Genomic DNA, 23007 nt, shown 5'->3' with positions numbered 1-23007 from the left:
CGCGAGGCCTTCTCCAGCCAATGAGAGACCTGGACGATTTGGCGGCGGTGAGACTTGCAACCCTCTGGCTGAATCCTGGGGGCGTGGGGACACGTTGGGCGGGACTGAAGTTTGATTGGCAGGTGAGCGATCCACCGCCTTAGAACGGAAACGCGGCTCGGTGAGAGCAAGGGGGGTCGTGGGCGGGGCAGTGAAACTAGGGTCAGCCAATGACCGACGCACTACATGCAGAGAGAAAGATAGATCACCAATGGCGGCACGGATGTGCTGCCATGGGCGGGGTTTAGGCCTAAAGCTATGTAGGAGCAGCACCTATTACGGTAGTTCTCATCTTCACGGCCAGCGCATCTTCCAGCATTCATTCGTTTGTTTTTTCCATTCACGAAGGTAGTGAGGCCTGGTCGAAAGCCATGGAGAGCACTCTGCCTGCCGCCGGCTTCCTGTACTGGGTGGGCGCGGGCACCGTGGCCTACTTGGCCCTGCGCATCTCGTGCTCGCTCTTCACGGCCCTTCGGGTCTGGGGTTTGGGTCACGAGGCGGGGGTCGGACCGGGGCTCGGTGAATGGGCAGGTGAGTCGAATCCAGGGCCGTCGGCCCCCGCGCTCCTGCTGCGGCTCGCGCGGCTCCCGACCGGGCCTGGGACGCTCTGGCCACTTCTGGGCCCAGCGCTTGGCCTTCCCGTCCCCAGCTCCCCTCTCCTCCATTCTGAGACTCCTGCGTCCCTTATACCCGCCTGTCCCTTAAGCCATTTTCTGGCTTGCTTAGACTTGTAGAGTTTTTAAATACTAAATACATTGCTGGCTTAAGTCAGTGAATCTAAAGTGCCTCTTGGTGGGCGCAGGAGAAATCTGGCCTGAACTCCCTGGGTCTTGTGTCCTTTAAGCCTTTCTGGGTTCACGGAGTTAGTCGCCTTGCTGCTTGCTTCCTTAGTCGCACTCTACGCACCTTGGCTCACCCCTTATGAGTGTTTTTAAAACAAAGTCTTTGGCTTGAATACTGGCCTTGTGCTCAGGATGAAAAGCATTCTGTTGCCTTTTGGGGGGCGAGGGTGGAGGAAGAGGACATAGAATTTCAGAAGACTTTCTGCTCTTTGGAACCTTGGATTCGGCCTAGTTCAGGTAATTTACAAAAAAAAAATTGGTAAACTGTTCTGGAGTCCTAATGAGTAGCAAGAATTATTGCTTCTGCAAAACAGTACTCTTCATGTAGAAATCGGAAATACTTTCTGCAGAAGGACATTTGCAGGAAGAAGTATTCCCAGAAAGAATGAGCTAAACAAACAGGTCTTGTTCCATCTAGTCGGGGGATTTTGAAGATGGAGGAGAAAGGTCAGATTGGAGAAGTTGGGAAACATCTGAGGAAAGTTTTGCGCTTACTGTTTTTCTTTTTCTGCCTTTTTTGTTGATTTTCTTTCCTTATTTTTTTGTTTCTCTTAGTTTTTTTTTTTAAACCGAGTGATATGCCGTTCTCCAATGTGATTATTCATTCTGCTGTTTTATAATTGAATGTTCACTTCACAAAGCATTTTATTGAATTTTGGGGTGGTTAGGGGTTGCTTTCAGACTAGGCTCAAATAAGGTACACAAGTAATGTTACTCCATATTCTTAACTTTATTCACTCAAAAACATTTCAACAACTTAGTAGGAAAAACATAATAAATTAACATTTTGGAACAGCAACAAAAGGAGAAAACATCTCAAGTAGGAATGAATATGTGAAGCAGCTATTAACATAATACTTATTTTAAAAAGTCACTTAATTGTTTTTTGATCGTTGAAAAAGCAAGTGAAGTGTGCTCAGCTTGATTATAATCAAGATTGTAATTTCACGGTTGATAAGCCCAAATTCTTGGTTGTCAGTTTGGAAAACTTGCTTTTTGACTTTTTTTTAAATGAAGGTTTTATTTATTTATTTATTTAGGCTGTGTTGGGTCTTCATTGCTGTGCGCAGGCTTTCTCTAGTTGTGGTGAGCAGGGCTACTCTTCGTTGCGGTGCACAGTCTTCTCATTGCTGGGGCCTCTCTTGTTGGGGAGCACGGGCTCCAGGTGTGCGGGCTTCAGTAGTTGTGGCACGTGGGCTTAGCTGCTCCGACGCATGTGGGATCTTCCTGGACCAGGGCTTGAACCCATGTCTTCTGCATTGGCAGGTGGATTCTTAACCACTGCGCCACCAGGGAAGTCCGCATGTTGACTTTTGAACAAGACTCTAGTGCCTTAGGAGATCATATATCAAGATGAATAAGTTTTGTAATTTGTAAGCAAAGACTTATGGTAATAACTTTTTTTTTTAACGATCTAAAATTGACCATAGTGGCTAATAACTCAAAGAGACCAAGTCATTTGTATATGAATCCATAGTAAAAAGTCAAGTGATATGACATTGTCATTTCATAAGTATTATTTATATTGAAAAGATTTGGCCCCAGAGGAAGGATGTTTCATAAATTAAGGGCAATGTTTAAAAGATTTGGAAATGAAATTTGAACTAGAACACTGGGATATAACAGAGAGGATCATAGTATCATAAAGTGAAATGTTGTCCAATTCACTTGTTGGGAAAACTGTCTTTTTTAAGTACTTAAGTAGAAGAAATAATGAAGTTGTTATTTTTAACATCACTTACATGTGGGGGCCTGGATCTTAAAAGAAAATACGTCTTCCTTTATCTCTCCAAATTCAGGGAATCTTTGAAAAACTGAAATAATTTGAAAAACAAACCAGCAGAGATGACACTTGAATAATTAGGGTTAAATTGTGATTAAAAATAGGTAATTTGTTCAACCAGTTATTAGTGTGACCAGGCAAGGGCTCTTGTGCCTGTGGTGCTGAAAGCCGAACTCTTGACAGTAAGTGTTTGCAGCAAAGTAAGGGTTTATTTGCAGGGCACCAAGCAAGGGAGTGGGAGACAAGCCTCAGATCCACTTCAACTTGGTCTTTGAGTTTAAGGTTCTGGTTTTTTTTTGTTTTTTGTTTTTGTTTTTTACGGGAAAGAACAGAGAGGCTGGGGTTAATCATCATCTAGGGACATTTCTGTGACATTTCCTAATCATAGTTTTGGGAGTGAGGGTGTCTCTGGTTTATGATTCCCAGGCCAGGTGGTCCATGGCTCAGGGGTCTGTGAGCTCATCTTGTAGTGGAGAAACAACCTGAGTTTATACGTTAATGATGTCATTGACAACAGCAGTTTTAGTACATTAATGATGTTATATGGACAGTGGCAGTTTCAGTCATCTGACTGGTTGATTAGTGTTCAGTTAGCACAGGATTGAGGTCAGAGGGGACCAGAGAAGGAATAAAGTTTTGGGTAGAGAGATTAATCATAAACTCAATAAGGGAACTCGGTTTTAGGGCACCTTGGTGTCATTAGGGAGGCATTGCCTAGTTTCGAATACTGATGTTTATTTAACATCTTCCTCTCCATCACCAATTATTTTAAGTATTACATAATAATGTGTGTTGAGTTGGTAGTATATTTTTATACTTGTTATTCTTAAGTCTCTGTGTGTGAGTATGTTTAATTTCTCCCCCTCAGATTTTAGAATCTGTGAGGCAGGGACTGTGGGTCCTCATTTTTTGTCTTTTCCCACAGTAACTGGCATATTGATCAGATATAAGCTCTTCTAGACATTTTTAAAAAACCCACAAAAACCTTGGAAAATCCCCGAAATACAGTTGTGCTTTGCAATCTGTAAAAATATTCCAGACCACAGATTGCTTAGTCTAGTAGGTTTTTAAGACGATCCATTACATGGCCCATCCTCTAATTTATCTCCTTCATCTTCTAATCAAGAGCTGGGTCATTCCTTCCCTAGTTCTCTCCAGTAACAGCCCCACCACTTAAGTGAATTACGCTGATTTCACTAGGTCCCTAGCAGGTGGGTTTAGCCAATTTAGGAGGTAAGGCTCTCTTACCTGCCATTGTCATGTGATACTTCTGTATCTCTTCCAAGAGCAAAGAGATCCTGTGAAAGTGGAGCTTCAAGTTGTTTGAAGGTCACTGTAGCAAGTAATGAAAAGAAGATTGCTAACAAAGGTGGTCAGTTTGTGCTAAGAAGAGAATAGTCCTTGCTGTGGAGCAACAGAGAATGTAATCTGTAGAATTTGGTTTGAGCGTAGACACATTTTGCATTTATTTGAGCAAGTTTCCATCATTGGAGTTCATCTAAAATGACTGATGTAGAAATAAAGTGGGGACTTCCTTGGTGGCGTAGTGGTTAAGAATCCGCCTGCCAATGCAGGGGACACGGGTTCAAGCCCTGGTCCAGGAAGATCCCACATGCCACGGAGCAACTAAGCCCGTATGCCACAACTGCTGAGCCTGTGCTCTAGAGCCCGTGAGCCACAACTACTGAGCCCACGTGCTGCAACTACTGAAGCCAGCACGCTTAGAGCCCGTGCTCTGCAACAAAGAGAAGCCACCACAATGAGAAGCCCGTGCACCGCCACGAAGAGTAGCCCCCGCTCGCCACAACTAGAGAAAGCCTGCGCACAGCAACGAAGACCCAACTCGGCCAGATAAATAAATAATCTTTAAAAAAATAAATAAATAAATAAAGTGGAGGTGATAGGTGCAACTCTGAGCTCTTAGTTTCTAAAGGAGAGGATATAGCTCCAGGCAGCAAAGAATGAAGGATCCACTAATCAGTTAATGAGTTAGATTTTAAAAATAGCTTTATTGAGATATAACTCATATACCATACAGCTTACCCATTTTAAAGTGCACAAGTCAAGGTTTTTATTATATTCACAGGGTTGCGCAACCATCATTATAACCTAATTTTAGAACATTTTCATCTTCCTTAAAAGAAACCCTGTACCTATTAGCTGTCACTCCCTCATTCCCACCCTCTCGAGCCCTAGTCTTTCTGTCTATATACATTTCCCTATTCTGGATATTTCATGTAAATGGAATGAGATAATGTGAAGTTTTTGGTGGCTGGCTTCTTTGATTTAGCGCAGTGTTTTCAAGGTTCCTTCATGTTGTGGCATGTTTCAGTGGCTTCATTTTTTTTTTTTTTTTTTTTGGGTACGCGAGCCTCTCACTGTCGTGGCCTCTCCCGTTGCAGAGCACAGGCTCCGGTCTCGCAGGCCCAGCGGCCATGGCTCACGGGCCCAGCCGCTCCGTGGCATGTGGGATCTTCCCGGACTAGGGTACGAACCCGTATCCCCTGCATTGGCAGGCGGACTCTCAACCACTGTGCCACCAGGGAAGCCCCTTTTTTTAAAAAAAATTGCTGATTAATATTCCATTCTGTGGGGAAGGAAATCCAAAAAAGAGGGAATATATGTATATGTATAGCTGATTCACTTTTCTATTCAACAGAAACTAACACATTATAAAGCAAACTATACTCCAATAAAAATTAATTAAAAAAAAGAAAAAAGGAAAACTAATGAAATCCAAATAAAGTATGAAGTTTAACAACAACAACAAAAATATTCCATTCTGTGGACTGAGTTAGACTTTGCAAAGGGTCTTCTCTGCATTTTGCCCTCTGCACATCTTCATTAGCAGATCCCTGAGATTTTCCAGAGCTGATGGAACTCATTTGGCTCTGTAGTATTGCAAGGTTTTCCTAATTCAGTAGACAATGAGAACTTAAAAAGGGTTTGGGGTGGTGGGGTTCTTCTGTGGAAAAGCCATTCGTCAAAGCTGGCTCTGCTTAGCCAAGCTCCAAGAATCAGATTCTCAAAATCAGGTGTGGTGCATAATTTCTGTTTTTACATTGGACAGCGATGCAGGATTGGTCTAGTTACCTCTGTTGAAGACTACTTGAGTGACCAGGGCCCACTGACAGTGGGTCCCTTTCTTTTAACTAGGTTTTGAGGTACCACATGATTATGTATGTACATATGTATGTATGAAATGTTATTTAACTTGGCAAGTCCAGAAGAAATATTACTATCACTTATTGAATGCTTGAAGTGTTCCAGGTACTTCACATAGATTATCATTAATTTCTCTTTGAGTTGTGCTCCAAAATCCCCAGTGTACAGAGGAGGAAACAGGGGCTTAGGTAAATGACTCCGTCTGTGGTTTCATAGCTGGTGAGTTACAGGATCAGGATGCAAAGCCAAGTTGTCCCTTATGCAACATCTACATGCTGTGTGTGGTGGGGATTGGCTTACAGACTACATGGATACTTGGGGTGGATCCCTTTATACCTTAGGAACTTTATTGCTTTTTGATTTAAGGCACACTTTCAAATCTGGACATGCTTGGTAATTCTGGAACCATTGCAGGATAAGTAGCACATTTTAGAATCAAGTAGCTTGGGATTTTCTTCAGATTTGTAACCATGAACATTGTTGCATGGGAACACATTGGAAAGGCACTCAAGGTGCTTAACAAAGTGAAGGGTTTGACTGTCATCAATATGGCTGGACCTGACCTTGAATGCTTTTTCTGTTTATCAGTCTGGCATTCTCAAATGGATTTAATGATTCTCCAGAGGTCCAGCTTGGTTAGTGTAATATGTTCCCTGTTGACATCCTGGTAGACCTGTTCTTGCTGGTGAGTTTGTTTTTGATGTTGATCACAGTGTTTTTTTAAAAAGCTGTTTTTTTCATTTGTTTTTTTTTTTTTTTTTTTTTTTAAAGCAGGGCAGGTGGTGGAGGGCAGAGAAACAGATGAACTTAGTCATAAAAGTTCTTGAAGATATTTATTAATTCTTCACTTCATCTCTGAAAAGGGAGTCCATAGGCCTAAATGGAACAGTCTCCAGATTGGAGTTAGCAGCGGCAACCTTAAAGCACTAGGGCTAGAGCTGTGTAAGAGGAAACAGATGCAACTGGAGGATTGGCCCTAAAAGCATGCCCTGGTCTTATTTGGAGGAAAAACCAAAGAGGATGGTTTCCTGGAATTAGAAATTCAGCCTCTGTACTCTGAGCTGTTTCCTCCAACCTCACACCAGCCTCCATCGTCTCCTGCTTCCTTTTTTTTTTTTTTTTTTTCTGTTCTTCCTCTTGGTTTCTGTGCAATAATAAGTTTCCTATTTAAGTGTCAAACCTGAGACCTTGGAGACTCAAATCTAGACTTGGATTCTAGCTCCTCTACTTTAGACTAGAGTGTAACATTGAGTAAGGTAGTAAACATCTGTGAGCCTCACTTTCCTCATCTACAAAATGGGGAGAATACTGGCACCTGTTTCATAGGCGCCATTTACATTCTGTGTAAAACAGGTGGTGCAGTGCCTAGTACATAAATGCTTAATAACTTATTAGTAATATTATTAGCCTTTGTAGCATTATAGACTAATCACTTGAGCTAATTGACAAGATAAGGCTTAGTAAGAAAAGGTTAATAGCTGGCTGATTGCATCTTCAGCAAACTGAGATTACCTTTGCTACTCTCACTCAAGTGAGAGTATTGAGCTTCAAAACTAATTTTCTGTTTGTTTTTGTTGGTTGAGGATGATTTCTTTCAGTTTCAGAAAAAAAATTATTGAAAGATTTGGTTAGTGAGCAGAATACATTGGTAAGTGGATTTGAATAGATCAATTCCATTGCCTTTAAAGCCATTTGTAGATAAGGATAAGTTAAAAGAAATTTTATTTAATAGTGTGTTGTAGTTCGTTTGGGCTGCTATAACAAAAATACTATAGGCTAAGTGGCTTAAACAACAAACATTTCTCACAGTTCTGGAGGCTGGGAAGTCAGATCAAGGTGCTGGCAGATTCGGTGTCTGATGAGGAACTGCTTCCTAGTTTATAGATAGCTGTCTTCTTGTTCTGTCTTCACATGAGAGAAGGGGTCAGGGAGCTCTCTGGGGTGTCTTATAAGGGCACTGATGCCATTTGTTAGGGCCTCCACCCTCATGACCCAGTCACCTAGCAAAGACCCCACCTCCTAATACCATTATATTGAGGGGGTTAGGATTTCAACATATACATTTTGTTTCTAGCATATGAATTCAGTCTGTAGCACAGATCCTTTTTTTTTTTTTTTTTTTTGCGGTACGCGGGCCTCTCACTGTTGTGGCCTCTCCCGTTGCGGAGCACAGGCTCCGGATGCGCAGGCTCAGTGGCCATAGCTCACGGGCCCAGCCGCTCCGCGGCATGTGGGATCTTCCTGGACCGGGCCACGAACCCATGTTGCCTGCATTGTCAGGCGGACTCTCAACCACTGCGCCACCAGGGAAGTCCTGTAGCACAGATCCTTTATTCCATTCCTCTCCTGCTCATCTTTCCTGAACATAAAAATATTAAAATATAGCAATTTATATTTCTGCCTTCTGGGATAGATTACGATTAAGGCTAGGAGGCAGGGAGGGTGAAGCCTTCACCATCTTGGTGGGGAGTGTGATCCAACACTGTTCATTTGTCCACCCACCGTCCACATCCTCCTGAGGCTGGCCATGGACCATGTAACAGACCAGTGGGATGGCAAACAGGAATCAGGAACAAACTGCCCTGTTAAGTGGTGGAAAGCAGACACACTTGGTTCTATGGGAGCTTGTGAAAGAAGGTCAGAGTGATGACTGAGCTGAGATCTGAAGGGAGGTGAAGAGTAGCAGACAGAGCAGAGGGACCAGCAGGTGCTAGGCTCCTGAGGTGGGAAATAGCAGGGTCCCCTTAAAATAAGGCCTGAGCGCTTGGAGCCAAGAAAGGGTAAGCATGATGTAAGATGGGAGTGGAGAGGGGCTCAGGGGCGGTGAGCAGGGCTGTTTAAGAACATGGAAGACAATTGTGGGGATTTTAAGCAGAAGGGTAATGCTGAGTTGCAACTTTATTTTTTTAAGTAAATTTATTTATTTATTTATTTTTGGCTGCATTGGGTTTTCGTTGCTGCGAGTGGGCTTTCTCTAGTTGTGGAGAGAGGGTTCTACTCTTCGTTGTGGTGTGTGGGCTTCTCATTTTGGTGGCTTCTCTGGTGGAGCTCGGGCTCTGGGTGCTCAGGCTTCAGTAGTTGTGGCACTCGGGTTCAGTAGCTGTGGTTCGCGGGCTTTAGAGCACAGGCTCAGTAGTTGTGGTGCACAGGCTTAGTTGCTCCGCGGCACGTGGGATCTTCCTGGACCAGGGCTCGAACGTATGTCGCCTGCATTAGCAGGCGGATTCTTAACCACTGCACCACCAGGGAAGCCCTGAGTTGCAACTTTAAACAGAAGTTTCTGCTTCTATGATCTTTCTGAAGCTGTTGCATTGTCACAGAGATAGAGATGAGCAGATTATTAAGATAATCTCAGTTAGAATTGCCTTAAAAAATGCAAATTCATACTTTATAGTAAGGGAGGCCATTTTTGTGCACTTTCTGGTTATCATCTTTCAAAGACTATTTCTCCCTGCGGGAAAATCTAATCACTGTGGTATGGGAAGTTCTACTCTTGACCAGGGACTGGATGATAACGTTGAATGAACCCTGAAACTGGGTTATTGCCTTCTCGAGGTCACTCCATAGAACCATGGTGTGATAGTTGAGAAGCCTGCCACACATCCGAATGCTTTGTTTTCGTATTCATTTTGTCTGGTGAAAAAACGTGTTTGCCTGGTCTCTAACTGGCAGTTCCAGGGAGACTATCCAGTTTCTGAAAAGTTATCCTTACCACTGTTAAGTGAAGTTATTTCTACTTAAATGATCTAGTCATTGGGGGAAGGGAGGAAAGACTAGAAAACTAAAGATTTTGAACAATTACTGCCTCTCAGGAGTATGACATTGGGGAACAGTAGCGCTAACGGGAAGATTGGCTTTAGGGTCAGTGCAGCAGGTCTGAGCTTTGCTACTTGCTAAGAAGTTTGACCTTGGACAAAGATTGCTAACCTCTGAGCATAACTTTCTTCATCTAGTAAATGGGGCTGTTACTTTTCAGGGTTATTATGACAGTGAAATGAGATGTAAATGAGGTTCTCATGTAACGTCTTGTGTGTTTTTATGGATGCCAAGTAACATATATTTAAGACATCTTTATTTGTATACATTGCTCTTATTTGATGAAAAGGGATTGTTGAAACCAAGAAATAATGTAGTTCACTCAGCAGATAAACCATTGGAAACCTGAAGTTGTGAATAGATTGATTAGGAGGCGATTCACAGTACTCCAGGAGAATTGCTTGCTTTGTGAAAAGATTTACTAAGTGGTTCCTTGAAATATGGTCCCCATTAGTGAACCTGAGATACGATGGACTTAGAAAAATCTGGTTCTGTGCAACTTTTCAACTACACTGTAAAAACCTTGGGTCATTTTCAGCTCTTCTTCTCTCACCCACATACAGTCTATTAGGAAATCTTACTGACTTTAACTTCAAAATATCCAGTATCCGGTTCCTTCTACCACTCTGGTGTAAGCCACCAAAATCTCTTGCCTCGATTATTAGAACAGCCTCCTGTCATTCTGATTCCACCTTGGCTCCCCTATAATCAGTTCTTACAGAGCAGCCAGTGATCCTTGAAAGGCTCTAGTCAGATCATGTGATCCTTTGCTCAGATCTCTCCAATGTCTTCTCATCCTGTTTACTTATTTATTTTTTTTAAATTAATTTTTATTGGAGTATGGTTGCTTTACAATGTTGTGTAAGTTTCTACTGTACAGCAAAATGAATCAGCTATACATATACATATATCCCTCTTCTTTGGATTTCCTTCCCATTTAGGTCACCATAGTGCATTAAGTAGAGTTCCCTGTGCTATATAGTATGTTCTCATTAGTTGTCTATTTTATACATAGTATCAATAGTGTATATATGTCAGTTCCAGTCTCCCATCTCATCCTGTTTAGATGAAAACCCCAGATTCTTCCTGTGGTTGACAAGGCTTTTGACCACCTGACTCCTGCCTTCTTTTACCTCTGATCTCCTCTCTGCCCATGTCTCGCCCTCCCTCCTAGCCACACTCCCTTCTTCCTTGCACATGCTTGGCATTGCTGCCTTGGCCTTTGGTTATTCCCTCTTCCTGAATGCTCTTCCCCAGATATGCATGTGGCTGAGTCTTCTTCCTTCCTTCCAGTCTTTGCTCAAATATCATCTTCTCACTGAAACCTTCCCTCCTACCTTTAAACTTACAGTCTGATCTCTTCCACCCTTCTGATCCCGGTTCTCCTCCTCTACTTGTGCTCTTTGTCATAGCACTTGTCACCATCTCCCATACTGTATACTTTGCTCATTTATGACATTTCTTGTTTGTCTACCCCTGTTAGAATGGAAGCAGCATGAAGACAAAGATCTGTCTCTCTTGTTCACTTATGTATCTCAAGTGCCTAGGACAGAGCCTGCACAAAATAGGTACTAATACATAGTTGTTGAATGAATGAAAATATTCAGGTATTCCAGTGTTTTTGAGGGATAGTGTATTTTTTGTGGGGAATTATCTTCTCTTTCTATATTCTCTTATTAGTTGTAAATCTAAGAAATATTAGTGGTCTCCCCACCTCTAAAAATGAAATTATTTAGTCTAAAAACAAAATATAGACTATAACCCCAGGAAGAAGTTCTCATAGTATAGACCCTGGAACTAGACTGCCCTGAATGTCTTTGTGTCCCAGAAGTGCCTGTACTTAGCGCTTCTTTCTGCTTCTGTGTCCTTTTGCTTATGCAGAGACATTCAGTAGTTTCAGGGGTTGTTGAATGTTGATCTCTCTCTGCCTGGAGCGCTCTTACTTCTGTTGTTCACTCTTCCTTACTCCTCCTGTTCATGAAATTCTACCTACTTTTCAGAGTCCGGATTCTGAATGTTTATGTGCAGCTGCCCACATGGAAGCCATCATGTACTTTTGGAACTCTGATAGTGCTTAGGATCATTAGGAGGCAGAAGAGACTAATGATAGAATAACAAAACTGGAAGGGCTGTTGGTGACCTCTTCAGTTGAACTATTAGGGAAATAAGCTGGAAGAGGTAATGCTCAAGTTCATTCATCCAGTTAGAGATTGTTTAGGCAAGAGGGTCAGTGGCAAAGAGCAGAAAATGGGGGTTGCATCGGTGGTCGGTTGATTAAAAGCAGTGGTAGGCATGACGAGCAGCAGGCCCTGACAGCAGAATAGAAGAGATTTGTCAGGGATGAATTAGGAGAGGAAAACTGGCGAGGAGTACAGGCAGAGGTGACGAGTGGTAACAGGAAGGGTGCCGGCAGAACTGAACTTCATCACATTTCCGCAGCTGGTCTGGGGCGAAAAGCCTTCTCTGGACAAGAGCCTGAACTCTCGAAGAAATGACACACATCTCTGTAGCCCCGAGGGTACCATTATTTCCTACTCTGGGTGCACTCCTACATGGATGTTAAGACCGGGGGACTTCTTCACTGTGTATAGCGCTACAAGCCAGGTGGGTCGATCCATTATCTCTTATCTATAGTCTTGGCTGTGCCTATAGCCCTAACTACAGATGATGTTGATGACACTAAATTGCCAAGGAAATACTGTATAGTTTTTAGGACTGCTTCTCAAGGTGGCCAGCAAAGGGTGCAGTATCCTTTAGAAGTTTAAATTCCAGTTTTAGAGTTCCCTTAACCTTCCTCGTATGTAGAAAACTCATTCTCCAGATTGGTTTTACTGTAATGCCGGCAGTAACTGCTCACCACCAAGCTCACTTCCAGCAGAAATACTGCCAAGCTTGCTTGAATGATTGTTGAAACTCCCATCTTGTCACATAAACAGACCTAATAAAGTAAGCAAGCTCCCCTAATCTTGCACATTCAGTCATAATTTTGCTGTGGAACAGGGAGCAGCTGCCTATCTGTGTGTTCCAATACCTATCATTGCCTGTCATGAGAAAGGAGGGGATGATCTCTTTATAGATAATGTGAAAAAAACCCAACGGGTTAGACAATGATGTTCACACATTCTGAATTAGACGAGGCTGAATTAATGAAATTTTACCGTAATGATGACATCTTAATTTACAAATTGCTCTTGCAAGTATTCTCAAATGATTGCTATAACCACCCTGTAGTTATTATTTCCACGTAGTATTCCAGGACCAGAGGGAGCTGCAGGGACTGGAACAGGGGTTACACAGCTAGTAAGTGACACAAGAAAGTGAATCTAGGTTTTCTGAGTCCGGGCTCCTGCCAAATTTTCTGCTGAAGCTCCTGATAAGGGTGATTTTAAGGCAATTTGCAATACCTGTCCAAGAGCTTATACGTCGGAGACTTCCTCAAATGTTGTCTGAAAGTGAAAGATCTGTTTATGCCAATATCCATGGGACCTAAGAATCAGTTGGATGTGCTGGTTAAAAATAGAGAGTCTAGGGCTTCCCTGGTGGCGCAGTGGTTGAGAGTCAGCCTGCCGATGCAGGGGACACGGGTTCGAGCCCTGGTCTGGGAAGATCCCACATGCCGCGGAGCGGTTAGGCCCGTGAGCCATGGCCGCTGAGTCTGCGCATCCGGAGCCTGTGCTCCGCAACGGGAGAGGCCACAGCCACAACAGTGAGAGGCCCGTGTACCACAAAAAAAAAAAAAAAAAAAATAGAGAGTCTAGGGCTTCACTACAGACCCACTCAATCAAACTCTCTAAGAAAAGAACATGGGAAAATGTATTTTTAACAAATTAAGTTGATTCTTAAGATCATGTATTTTGGGAAACACTGGACTGGGGTCGGGCTAGCCTTAGAAGAAGGCAGTGGACTATATACATGTAGGCTTTTTAGCCAGATAGCTATTCTTGGTACCAGGGCTTGGTTTATAATAGTGTTAAAACTTCAAGTGATTTTTGTACTAAATATTTACTTATAACTTTGACAGTTAAATAGAGATTCTATTTTAGGCTAGTTCTGTGTTTGTACATTTGAAATAGATTAGAAAAAACAAAGAGAAAACTTGAAACTTCTCTGTGTTGATATGCAGTGAGAACCACACCCAGCACACCCAGTCTTTAGTGATTGGAGATTGGCGGTGAGGGTAGTGGGGTCAATAAGAATGGTTTTTGGTAGATGCAAATAATGGAAATTTTACTTTGCTTTTGGTAAGACCATAGGAAGAATAGCTGAGGACTTTGGAAGCTTCACTATAAAGAATTGAGAGAACAATATGTCCTTATTTAATATTTGTGATTTTTTTTTAGTGGCCCCATTTCTTAGTTTATATTTATTACATTTATAGACAAGAACGTTTTAAGTCTGCTTTCTTTCTTTATAGATGGATTTTTAAAAAATTATCCTTATTGTGAAATTAATATAAGTGATTCTTATTGGGCCAATAGACTGGAGAGGATGTTCTTTTTCTTTAAACAAAAAATTAAAGTCCTCCAAATGAGGAAACAGCAGCGAAATGGTCTTAGGTTTAACCAGAAGAAATTTCGATTATAGTTGGCAATCTGAATGACTTTTGTAGTGATTAAACAGTGGAATCGGGTCATTCGTTCATTCAGCAGAGAGTCATTATGTGCTGACTATGTGCTTGGCGTACCGCACTGGGTCTGGAAGTTAGTGGTGAGCAAGAAAGCTTTGGTCGCTACCTTCTTTGTTCTAGTAGAGGACACAGATCATTGCATAAGCAGCTCTGAAAAGTTTAGCAGGAGCCAGCCATGGGAACACCTCTTCGGGGGTTTAAAGGTTTCTGGAAGAAGTCACACTTAATCCAAGGTGTGGAAGAAAAGAGGTAGTAGGAAGATGATGATGATATTAATAATAGTAATAAGACAAAATGTTTGTTAAAAAGCTTACCATTTACCAGATACTCTTCTAAATGCCTCAGTGAATTCATTTACTCCTCACGCACTCCAGTAAGGTAGGTCCTATCCCCATCTGACTGAAAGAAAGCTAAGATAATAGAGAGGTCAAGCAGTTTGTCTGAAGGCACATGGCTAGGAAGTGGAGGAGCCCCTGGGATTGGAACTCCTGTGAACTCTGCAAACTGCGTTGATGAATGAGAAGTGGGCGGGTGAGGGGGTTGGAGGACAGGGGAGTTTTTCCAGCCGAGAGAAGACTTGCGTGAAGACCTTGAAGAAAGTGAGAGCATTCAACAACTTTGGGCAGACAGTCCTTGGGAGGAGAGAGGCAAGAGATAAGACTTAGAGAAATGGGCAGCGGGCCAGTCCTAAAGGACCTTGAGGCTCCGTGAGGGTTTTATTTATCCTCAGGGCAGTGGGAAGTCATTGAAAGATTTTAAGCAGTAGATGTCATGATCAAGTTTGTATTTGGACCGCTTGCTCTGGCATTTTGGAGAATGGATGTGGAGGGAGCCACCCAGGAGATGGGGGGGGGACCAGCAGGAGACTGGTGGCGGTGGTAAGCCAGGCGCTGGGTGATGGTGGCTTGGATTAAGGTCGTGGGGCAGGGACTGAGCGGGGGAGTCAGACGAGAGACAGAGGTAGAAGTCCTGGGCCCTCGTCACAGGCAGGTTGTGCGGGTGAAGGAGGCGGCAGAGGCTGACACTGGGCACCGACCACGGAAACCCAAAGAGAAGGAGCAGGGTTTGGGAGGAAAGCAGTGATTCCCGTGTGGTTCTGGGTGGATGTCTGGCAGTCTTCCTGTAGATTAGCACTGGCCCGAGCCTGATGTTCTGAATTCCTTACCAAAGTCCTTTGGCTCAGCAGTCATTTATAGTTGTCAAAAATTATATGCTATATCTTACGATCTATAGAAACTTTGGAGCCTCAACATGTAATATCTTAGGACAAGGAGAACATTATTTTTGAGCTGTTTGAGTGTATCCCATGTAGCACTTGGTGGCTTAGTTTGGTAAATGTTTGTTATTTCCTTTTTAGGCAGAAAAGCAGGGAAACACAATCAGAAGACCTGAGTTCAGAGTCCACCTTCCTTTGACATTTATTATCTGTGGAATTTTCAGTCAGCCTCTCTGTTTATTGCATCTATCAAATATGACTAAAAATACCCACTCTGTATATCTTCAGAGATATTGAGTCTCTGAATCGTGTCTGGAAACACTGTACAAAGCATTATGCACAAACAGGACATGGGGCCTTTTTCCCCCTTCCATCTTCAGTTAGAAACCTAGAAATAGAGTTGCCCCCTGAGTTGATTGGAGCCTTTGTGTGAGGTTCAAATTGCTTCAGAGATTTATTTTGGGATCTGTTGCACATTTGTCATGATCAACACCTAAGTTTCTTTTGATGTGATTATCTAATATATGTCAATTTTAGAATGTACCTAAAACTATTTTTTAAACAACTTTGTTGATGTAAGCTGGGTTTCTGAATTAAAAATTAAACGAATTTAGCCACAAATTATGTTAATTTTAAATAAAATACTTCAACTTTATTTTTAACATATGCAGTGGCTGTGGTTAGGTATAATGGATTAAGGATATAGTTAAGTTATTGGCAGTGAAGTGTCATTTCAACTCTGATGTAATTGGAACACTCTCAAGTTTGACATAACTGTTTAAAGTTCCATTATTGTATTAGAAGCGTTATTGTAAGAGGTAATTAGAAGTTCCTGTCATTTCTCACTCAGTACCCTACTGTTTTTGTCTCAGGCTTAAAGATATTCAGAGAGTACTTTTTCTTTAGTTAAAGGTTTTCTATTCCAATCTTCATTTAAGCTAGATTCTTATGAATTATGACACTGATGACATAATGGTACTTTTTAGATCTCCAGAGCAAAAGTATCATCTTTGATATGAGGAAATAGTTTCCAGATGTACTTTGATTCTAATTTTTAAAAATATAGCAAAGATTAGGACCATGTGTAAACACCCAAATCTTCTAATAATACTTGCTTCAAAATACATTACTTCTTTGAAAATTGTGAATTACTTTTTTTTTTTTTTTTTGTCAGTGTGTTAATGTTTCTTCAAATGGAAACATTTACTTTTCTCTCCTTTTGTATTCCTATCTTTGGGTTCTCCCAGAAGCAGATACTGAGACAGGGACTCAAGTGCAGTCAGTTTGTTTGGAAGGTGATCCCAAGAAATACCAGTAGGGAGGGAGACAGGGAAGGGAACACAGCCAATAAAGGGGCTATTATCAAGCCCTGTGATCACCTGTAGCTAGTGTAGAACTCAAGTTTCAGAGCTACTTCACCTGCAGGGCCTGGAAGCTCAAGTATTTTATATACCAATGGCCATTAGTCACTGGTTGAGGGCTGTTGGTGGTGAGGAACATTAATTCGATAGTACTTATGTCCACTGTGCACTTGGGTGTTGCTGGCTTCAGCCACCAGATAAAGCCCTTGGGGCGAAGAGACACATTTGCAATGTGCTGTCCAATGGTGTGGTCAGGATGGATATGGACAGGGCACTACCAGCTTAGCTGTAATTCTCATCACCATATTTGCCCTTGCTTTCATTTTCTTTAAACAAAACAATGAATAAAGACCAAGGAAAAGGTAGAGGAGTTATTTCCTGGAAATAATAAAAGAAATATAGTAGATTTGAAGCATAAGTTGATATATGTTATAATCTTTCACTGTGGATGGGAGATTTGCTGCCTCTCAGGGTGGTTGATGGATTAGCCTGTTTTAGGTGTTTTTACACTTTTTATAAATACAGGTGACTGACTAAATATTGAACGAACTTCATTAGGATTATGTTTGCATTAAGGTATGAATTAATCTCTTCCTCTCCATAATTTAATTCTGATCTACTAAACAGGAGATGGTTGCCATATGGTCAGTACAGAGTGAGTGCAGCATTTGAGGGAGTTGTGGCAGATGTGGTTGGTTGCTTGCTTGTTGACAGAATGCCGGATTTGTGTAGGTATTGGACAACCATATACTTCAGAGGAGGATGGTCCTCTCCTCAGACCTAGGGGCCCAATTGTAGTTTACACTTATTTTGATGATTCCTCTTTCCTTGCTAGAGATTGGTTTAGGAATGGGCATGTAGCATAGTTCTGGCCAATGAGATGTAAGAAATCTCCTGGAGCGAGGGCTTCTGAGAAGCTTTCCTCCCCTTTCAAAAGAGGCAGAAGGAAGGGTACTGGTCTGTGAGGATGTGTTGCCTGTAGCCGTCTTTGGGACCAGAGGGGACAAACTGAGGAAGGAACCAGCACACTGAGGGCTGCAGAGCAGAAAGATGGAAAGCATCTAGGTCTTTGATTCCGTCATTGAGCTGCTGAATTCACCCATTCTGGTGGTGCCTTACACTTCCTGTTGTTTTGAGATAATAAACCCCATTTTTCTTAAAGCTATTTCTGTTATTTCAGCTGAAAGCATCCTAACCTACAGATTCAGTAGAAAAGTAGGGAGATTTTCTTGTTTTGAGTAAAATTTTATAATTGATTTAAGGTCCTATAGACTTGGATAAACAATATATTGCAGTTCATTTGAATACTGAAATGGATGAAAGGAGGCTAACTTTGGTATGAGATATGATTGCACGTCTCACTAAACAAATAAAGTCTAATTCCTGATGATGCTGGTCATTGAGTTCTTGGCCATATTAGGCCATTAAATTATTTTAGTCAGGTCTACAGTTAATAAAGCCAAAGAGTATAAGTATGTGAAAACTGTCTTATTGCCAAGATTCTTTGCGAACTGTTACCAAATGATTTAGGAATATTGGATTTTCAGTTAATTTGAAGTAAATGTCATAAGATGGTCTACTTTAAGTTAGTCTAAGTAACTTTATTTTTAGGGAGTACCTAGTAATCTGAAGACTTTGACCCAGTGTAGTTCAACTGAATTGGAAAAGGATCAGGACTGGGTATGAAGAAGTGAAGGTGGGGTGGGTGTATGTTATGTGTGGGTCTGTTACTATCCTTAGAGTTTATTTCTCTCTAATTCCATTTCAAAGCCAGTAAGAAGTCAATAGTGTTCATTTCCCTGGTGGTATATTCTTAGCTTTGCCATTTCCCCATATTAATGTATTATTAATATAAAAATTATGAAATCCATTTCAAATATTCCTGGTTGGGACAATAGTCGAGTATAAGGTTAGAGATTCAGTGTTATTTACATTCCCTTGTTTTTAAAGTCCAAATGGGGAAATGTGCCATCTGAGTCACTGAGAAGCTGGAACAAAGATACAGGAGCTTAGGGACATGGATTCTGCTTTGTATCTCAGATGGCGATATGGCCTTACTGATGCTGAGTTTGTTTTAAGAACCAGGAGAGCCTGATGTGTGAATCTAAATACTATTTTAAAAAGAAGATAGAGATTGAGTTCATCTTGAATAGCAGTGATGCAAGGACCAAGTCTAAAAGGACTGTAGTACAATAAGAAATTAAGCCTCTCGGGCCTATCAAGACTCAGGTTGGCCATGCACCATCGCTGGGGCTCAAGGGAAGCTGTGCTTCTTTGTGTGGGTGTGTCGCTTCTGATAGGAGAGATTCGGTAACTTACTCAAATTTTGTCCCTTGAATGAAGGGGAGTGTGTGTGTGTTCTTTTCCTGCCTTCCTCTTTCAGAGGTGAAACACTCATGGGTTTTGGAAAGATGACTATTCTTGTGTTTAAGAAACAGGTATTATTTAAGGTAAGGTATTATTGCCGATAAGTGACAGAATCTGACTCTCTAGTAACGGATCAAAGGCAAGTATAAGAAGACTAGGACAGTTGTTATCACCAGTTTTAACTTTGTAGTCTTTATGCCTCTTTTTCTTCTGTATTTGTTGTTACATTTTTATATTACTACCATTTCTGCCCCTTATTTGGTATTGGCACCTCATATCAGGCATACAACATATATCATGGATATTGTATCATCTATTCTCGAGCTGTCTCCATACTCCCATCATTAATCTTTCATTTAATTGATTCAACAAATATTTGATCATCTTTGGTGTGCTGGGGGGGGATAGCAGTGAACAAAATGGGCCAAGTGTTGGCTTTCATGGAACTTGCATTTTAATAGGGAAGGATGGACAATAAACAAATAAATATTTGGTAAGTCTTGCGATGAGATGTACTAAGAAGAAAAATAAAACAAGGTAGACAATAGAGAATAACAAGAGCATGGAGAGGAAGTTTGTATCCCTGCTAGTTTTATATAGGGTGGTTAGGCAAGATTTTCTCATGAGGTGACATTTGAACTCAGACCTGAATGCAGTTGCCTCTCTCCACTCCAACCATACTGGCCTCCTTGCTGTTCCCTGTGCATCTACAGCACAGACTTTGTACTAGTTTATCCTTCTGCCTAGAAGGCTCTTCTTATGGTTAGCCATGCTTTAAATAAATGGGGAAAAGGATTGGGAGCGATCAGTTGTGTTATCAGGCAGATGGAATTCCTTCTTCTCTTAGGACTGCAGAGGATTGGTCTGCCTGCCACTGAATTATGTAGAAGATCCTAGCTGGAACTTCTGGATTTCTTTGATGCGCTTAAAATAACATGAATAACTTGTTTAAATGTACCTGATATTTAGAAGATCTTTCTGAAGGCTTAATCCCACCCAAGTTATTCTGCCCCATTTGCTACCTTAAAAAATTAATTTGATCTATCTGTAATAAAAAACTAACTTTTACTGTTTTGTCATTGGACCTAAAAAAAGTGATTCCCTGGGTAATATCCATATAGTTGTCCTCCATCACTTTACTTTCAACACAATAAAGGCTTAGAAAGCTTACTGATAAGTTGGAGCCTAGAAACAGTTTTATTCAAAAGCAGTTTTTAAAACAACAAAAGCCTGTTGTTTTATAAGCTCCTCTGAAAGCTGTACACTTATTGACTTTATCGAGAAGTGCAGTATTTGTGTCTCTTTTACTAATCTTTTTCCTAAGCATATTGAAACTACACCCTTATGATTGATTAGGTTTGTAAAGAAAAGACAGCTATAAATGAACTGCTGAATAGCATCCCCTATTGGCTTATCTCTAAAATGATAATGCAAAAAACAGAAAATAAATAAAACCTATTTTTTCTGAGCTTATGATTTATGTCATTGCAAAAGAACTGAGTCATTCAACACCACATTCTCATGGTGATGCCTTGTTGGGACCGTAGTAGTCGTGTATATGCTTGTTGAAGAGGAGAATTTCTATTTGCACTTACTCTTTAGATTATTCTGTACCTGAAGTGGGTCATTTTCACCATTTAAAAAAATCATTCTTTGCTTTCCGCCTCATCTTTTATTTACACTTTATATAGATAGTGGTGTTTGGAATATATTTTTTTTGTTTTAGCTGTTAGCCAATTAGTGATTATCTTTTATAATGGTTTTCATGGAGAACAGAGATAGGTAAAATTCAGAAATGTTACTGAAACATCCTTTCTGAGAGCAGCTTTAACCTCATTTCCCACCCATACTTTTTCTGGAACCGTAGAACAGACCAAATTAGGTTTCACCAAATTTTCTTTTAGCTAACTGTGCCCTCCAGTGGAGAAAACACAGGGCAGTGAAATAGCCCAGGTAATAAGCAGCAGAGAGGAGGTGACGTAACACATCAAGAGCCAAGCTGCATAACTCTTTTCTACATAAAAGAAAGAGCTTGTTTTTACCCCTCATAAGCAAGAATACTATGCATTAGGCCTCCTCTTTATGGGTTTGTTGAACGTCCAAAGAGGGATTTATCAGTAGTGCTTTGACTTCATTGCTTCATCAAAATAGTTGATGGAACGCTTTGCGGCGTTTTGTCCCCTCCGTATGGCGTATGCAGTTTGTGAAACATCAGGCAAGTTTAGTAAGAGCTGGGAGCAGGGAGTAATTGGAGTTTTCCCCCTAGAATGAGCTTAAACAATAACTTTTAAAAAAAATTTTTAAAGAGACAGAAGAAAACCCGAAATTAATTTAGTGGATGTACACAATAAACATCTTGCTTCTGTACCTATGTATATTTAAAGCATTTGGAAAATTGTGAATGGACCACTACTCCCGTCTTTTCTGAACAGAAGGGGCTGCTGCCTTGTGCTCTGACTGCTGGTCTGAACGTAGTGGTCTTCTGGTGACCATGGGCTTCATCTATGGGTATGGTGACTGCGTGTGCCTGAGCCCCTGAGAGCACTGCAGAGGCACATACTCAGAACACGGGTTGGTACATGTACAGCTCTGGGCTGGGGGATGAAGCCAGCGTTAGGGGGTGCTGAATTCTGCTGCGTGATGATGGGCACATTGTGCCTGCAGGCTTGCTCTGTGTCTCTGCACTTCTAGGGTCAGCGAACTGGATCACTCGGTTGAAGGGGAAACATAAAAAGAGATTTGATGGTAGTTTTTGTGTTGGTGGAAATTTGGAGATGTTTCACTAAAATAATTTAGTGGGTGATATCTGAGAAACAGTAAACATAGGCTTTCTTTTTCTTGACTTACAAAAACCTGGGCCAACTGGCCTTACAGTGAATTGTCATTTGAAATTTTCAACATATTCAAGAAATATAAGCTTCCTTTATCTTATTATTATTATTATTATTTTTGCAGTACGCGGGCCTCTCACTGCTGTGGCCTCTCCCGTTGCGGAGCACAGGCTCCGGACGCGCAGCCTCAGCGGCCATGGCTCACGGGCCCAGCCGCTCCGCGGCATGTGGGATCCTCCCGGACCGGGGCACGAACCCGTGTCCCCTGCATCGGCAGGCGGACTCTCAACCACTGCGCCACCAGGGAAGCCCCCTTTATCTTATTTTAATGGAGTATACATTAGGTAAACTTTTTTACACATAGAGTGATTGTTAAAATTTAGGCATATGGAGGACAACTAGAAATAAAAATACATGACTTAAAAATCTTAAAAATGCAGATTTTGGAGTAAGAATCTTTGCATAGTAAACTTCAAAAGGCATAGTGTCTTTCACCTGAAGCATCTTTTTGCAAAACAATATAAATATCTAAAGGAGACACTGCCAAACTGAACTCATTTTTTAAAAAGTGTATGTGGACTTTCAGAGGGGAATTTTGAAATTTTTGAGGGGAAATTATGACTGTGATTTAAGTTCTTTAAATATTATTTACCTTTATTTTATCACTTTAATTTTATTTATTTATTTATAAAATTTATTTATTTATTTATTTTTGGCTGCGTTGGGTCTTCGTTGCTGTGCGCGGGCTTTCTCTAGTTGCAGCGAGCGGGGTCTACTCTTTGTTGTGGTGCACGGCCTTCTCATTGCGTTGGCTTCTCTTGTTGCGTTGCATGGGCTCTAGGCATGCGTGCTCAGTAGTTGTGGCGCACGGGCTTAGCTGCTCCGTGGCATGTGGGATCTTCCCAGACCAGTGCCGGAACCCGTGTCCCCTGCATTGGAAGGCGGATTCTTAACCACTGC

The 23007-nt window shown here is 41.5% G+C and overlaps 1 protein-coding gene across 1 annotated transcript in view; it reads left to right on the top strand.

Annotated features, from left to right (window-relative positions):
• The first annotated feature begins 300 nt into the window (after positions 1-300).
• HSD17B12 (hydroxysteroid 17-beta dehydrogenase 12) overlaps positions 301-23007 on the top strand; it is a 176467-nt gene continuing 153760 nt past the window's right edge. Inside the window, exon 1 of the mRNA XM_082628845.1 lies at positions 301-570. Coding sequence (XP_082484971.1) covers positions 411-570 — 160 coding nt within the window. The 5' untranslated portion in view covers positions 301-410. The remainder of the gene's footprint in view (positions 571-23007) is intronic.

Source organism: Mesoplodon mirus, assembly GCF_964341445.2.
Source record: "Mesoplodon mirus genome assembly, chromosome: 7".
Classification (NCBI taxonomy): Eukaryota; Metazoa; Chordata; class Mammalia; order Artiodactyla; family Ziphiidae; genus Mesoplodon; species Mesoplodon mirus.
Note: the sequence above shows the minus strand (reverse complement) of the source record. Positions and strands in the feature narration are given on the sequence as shown.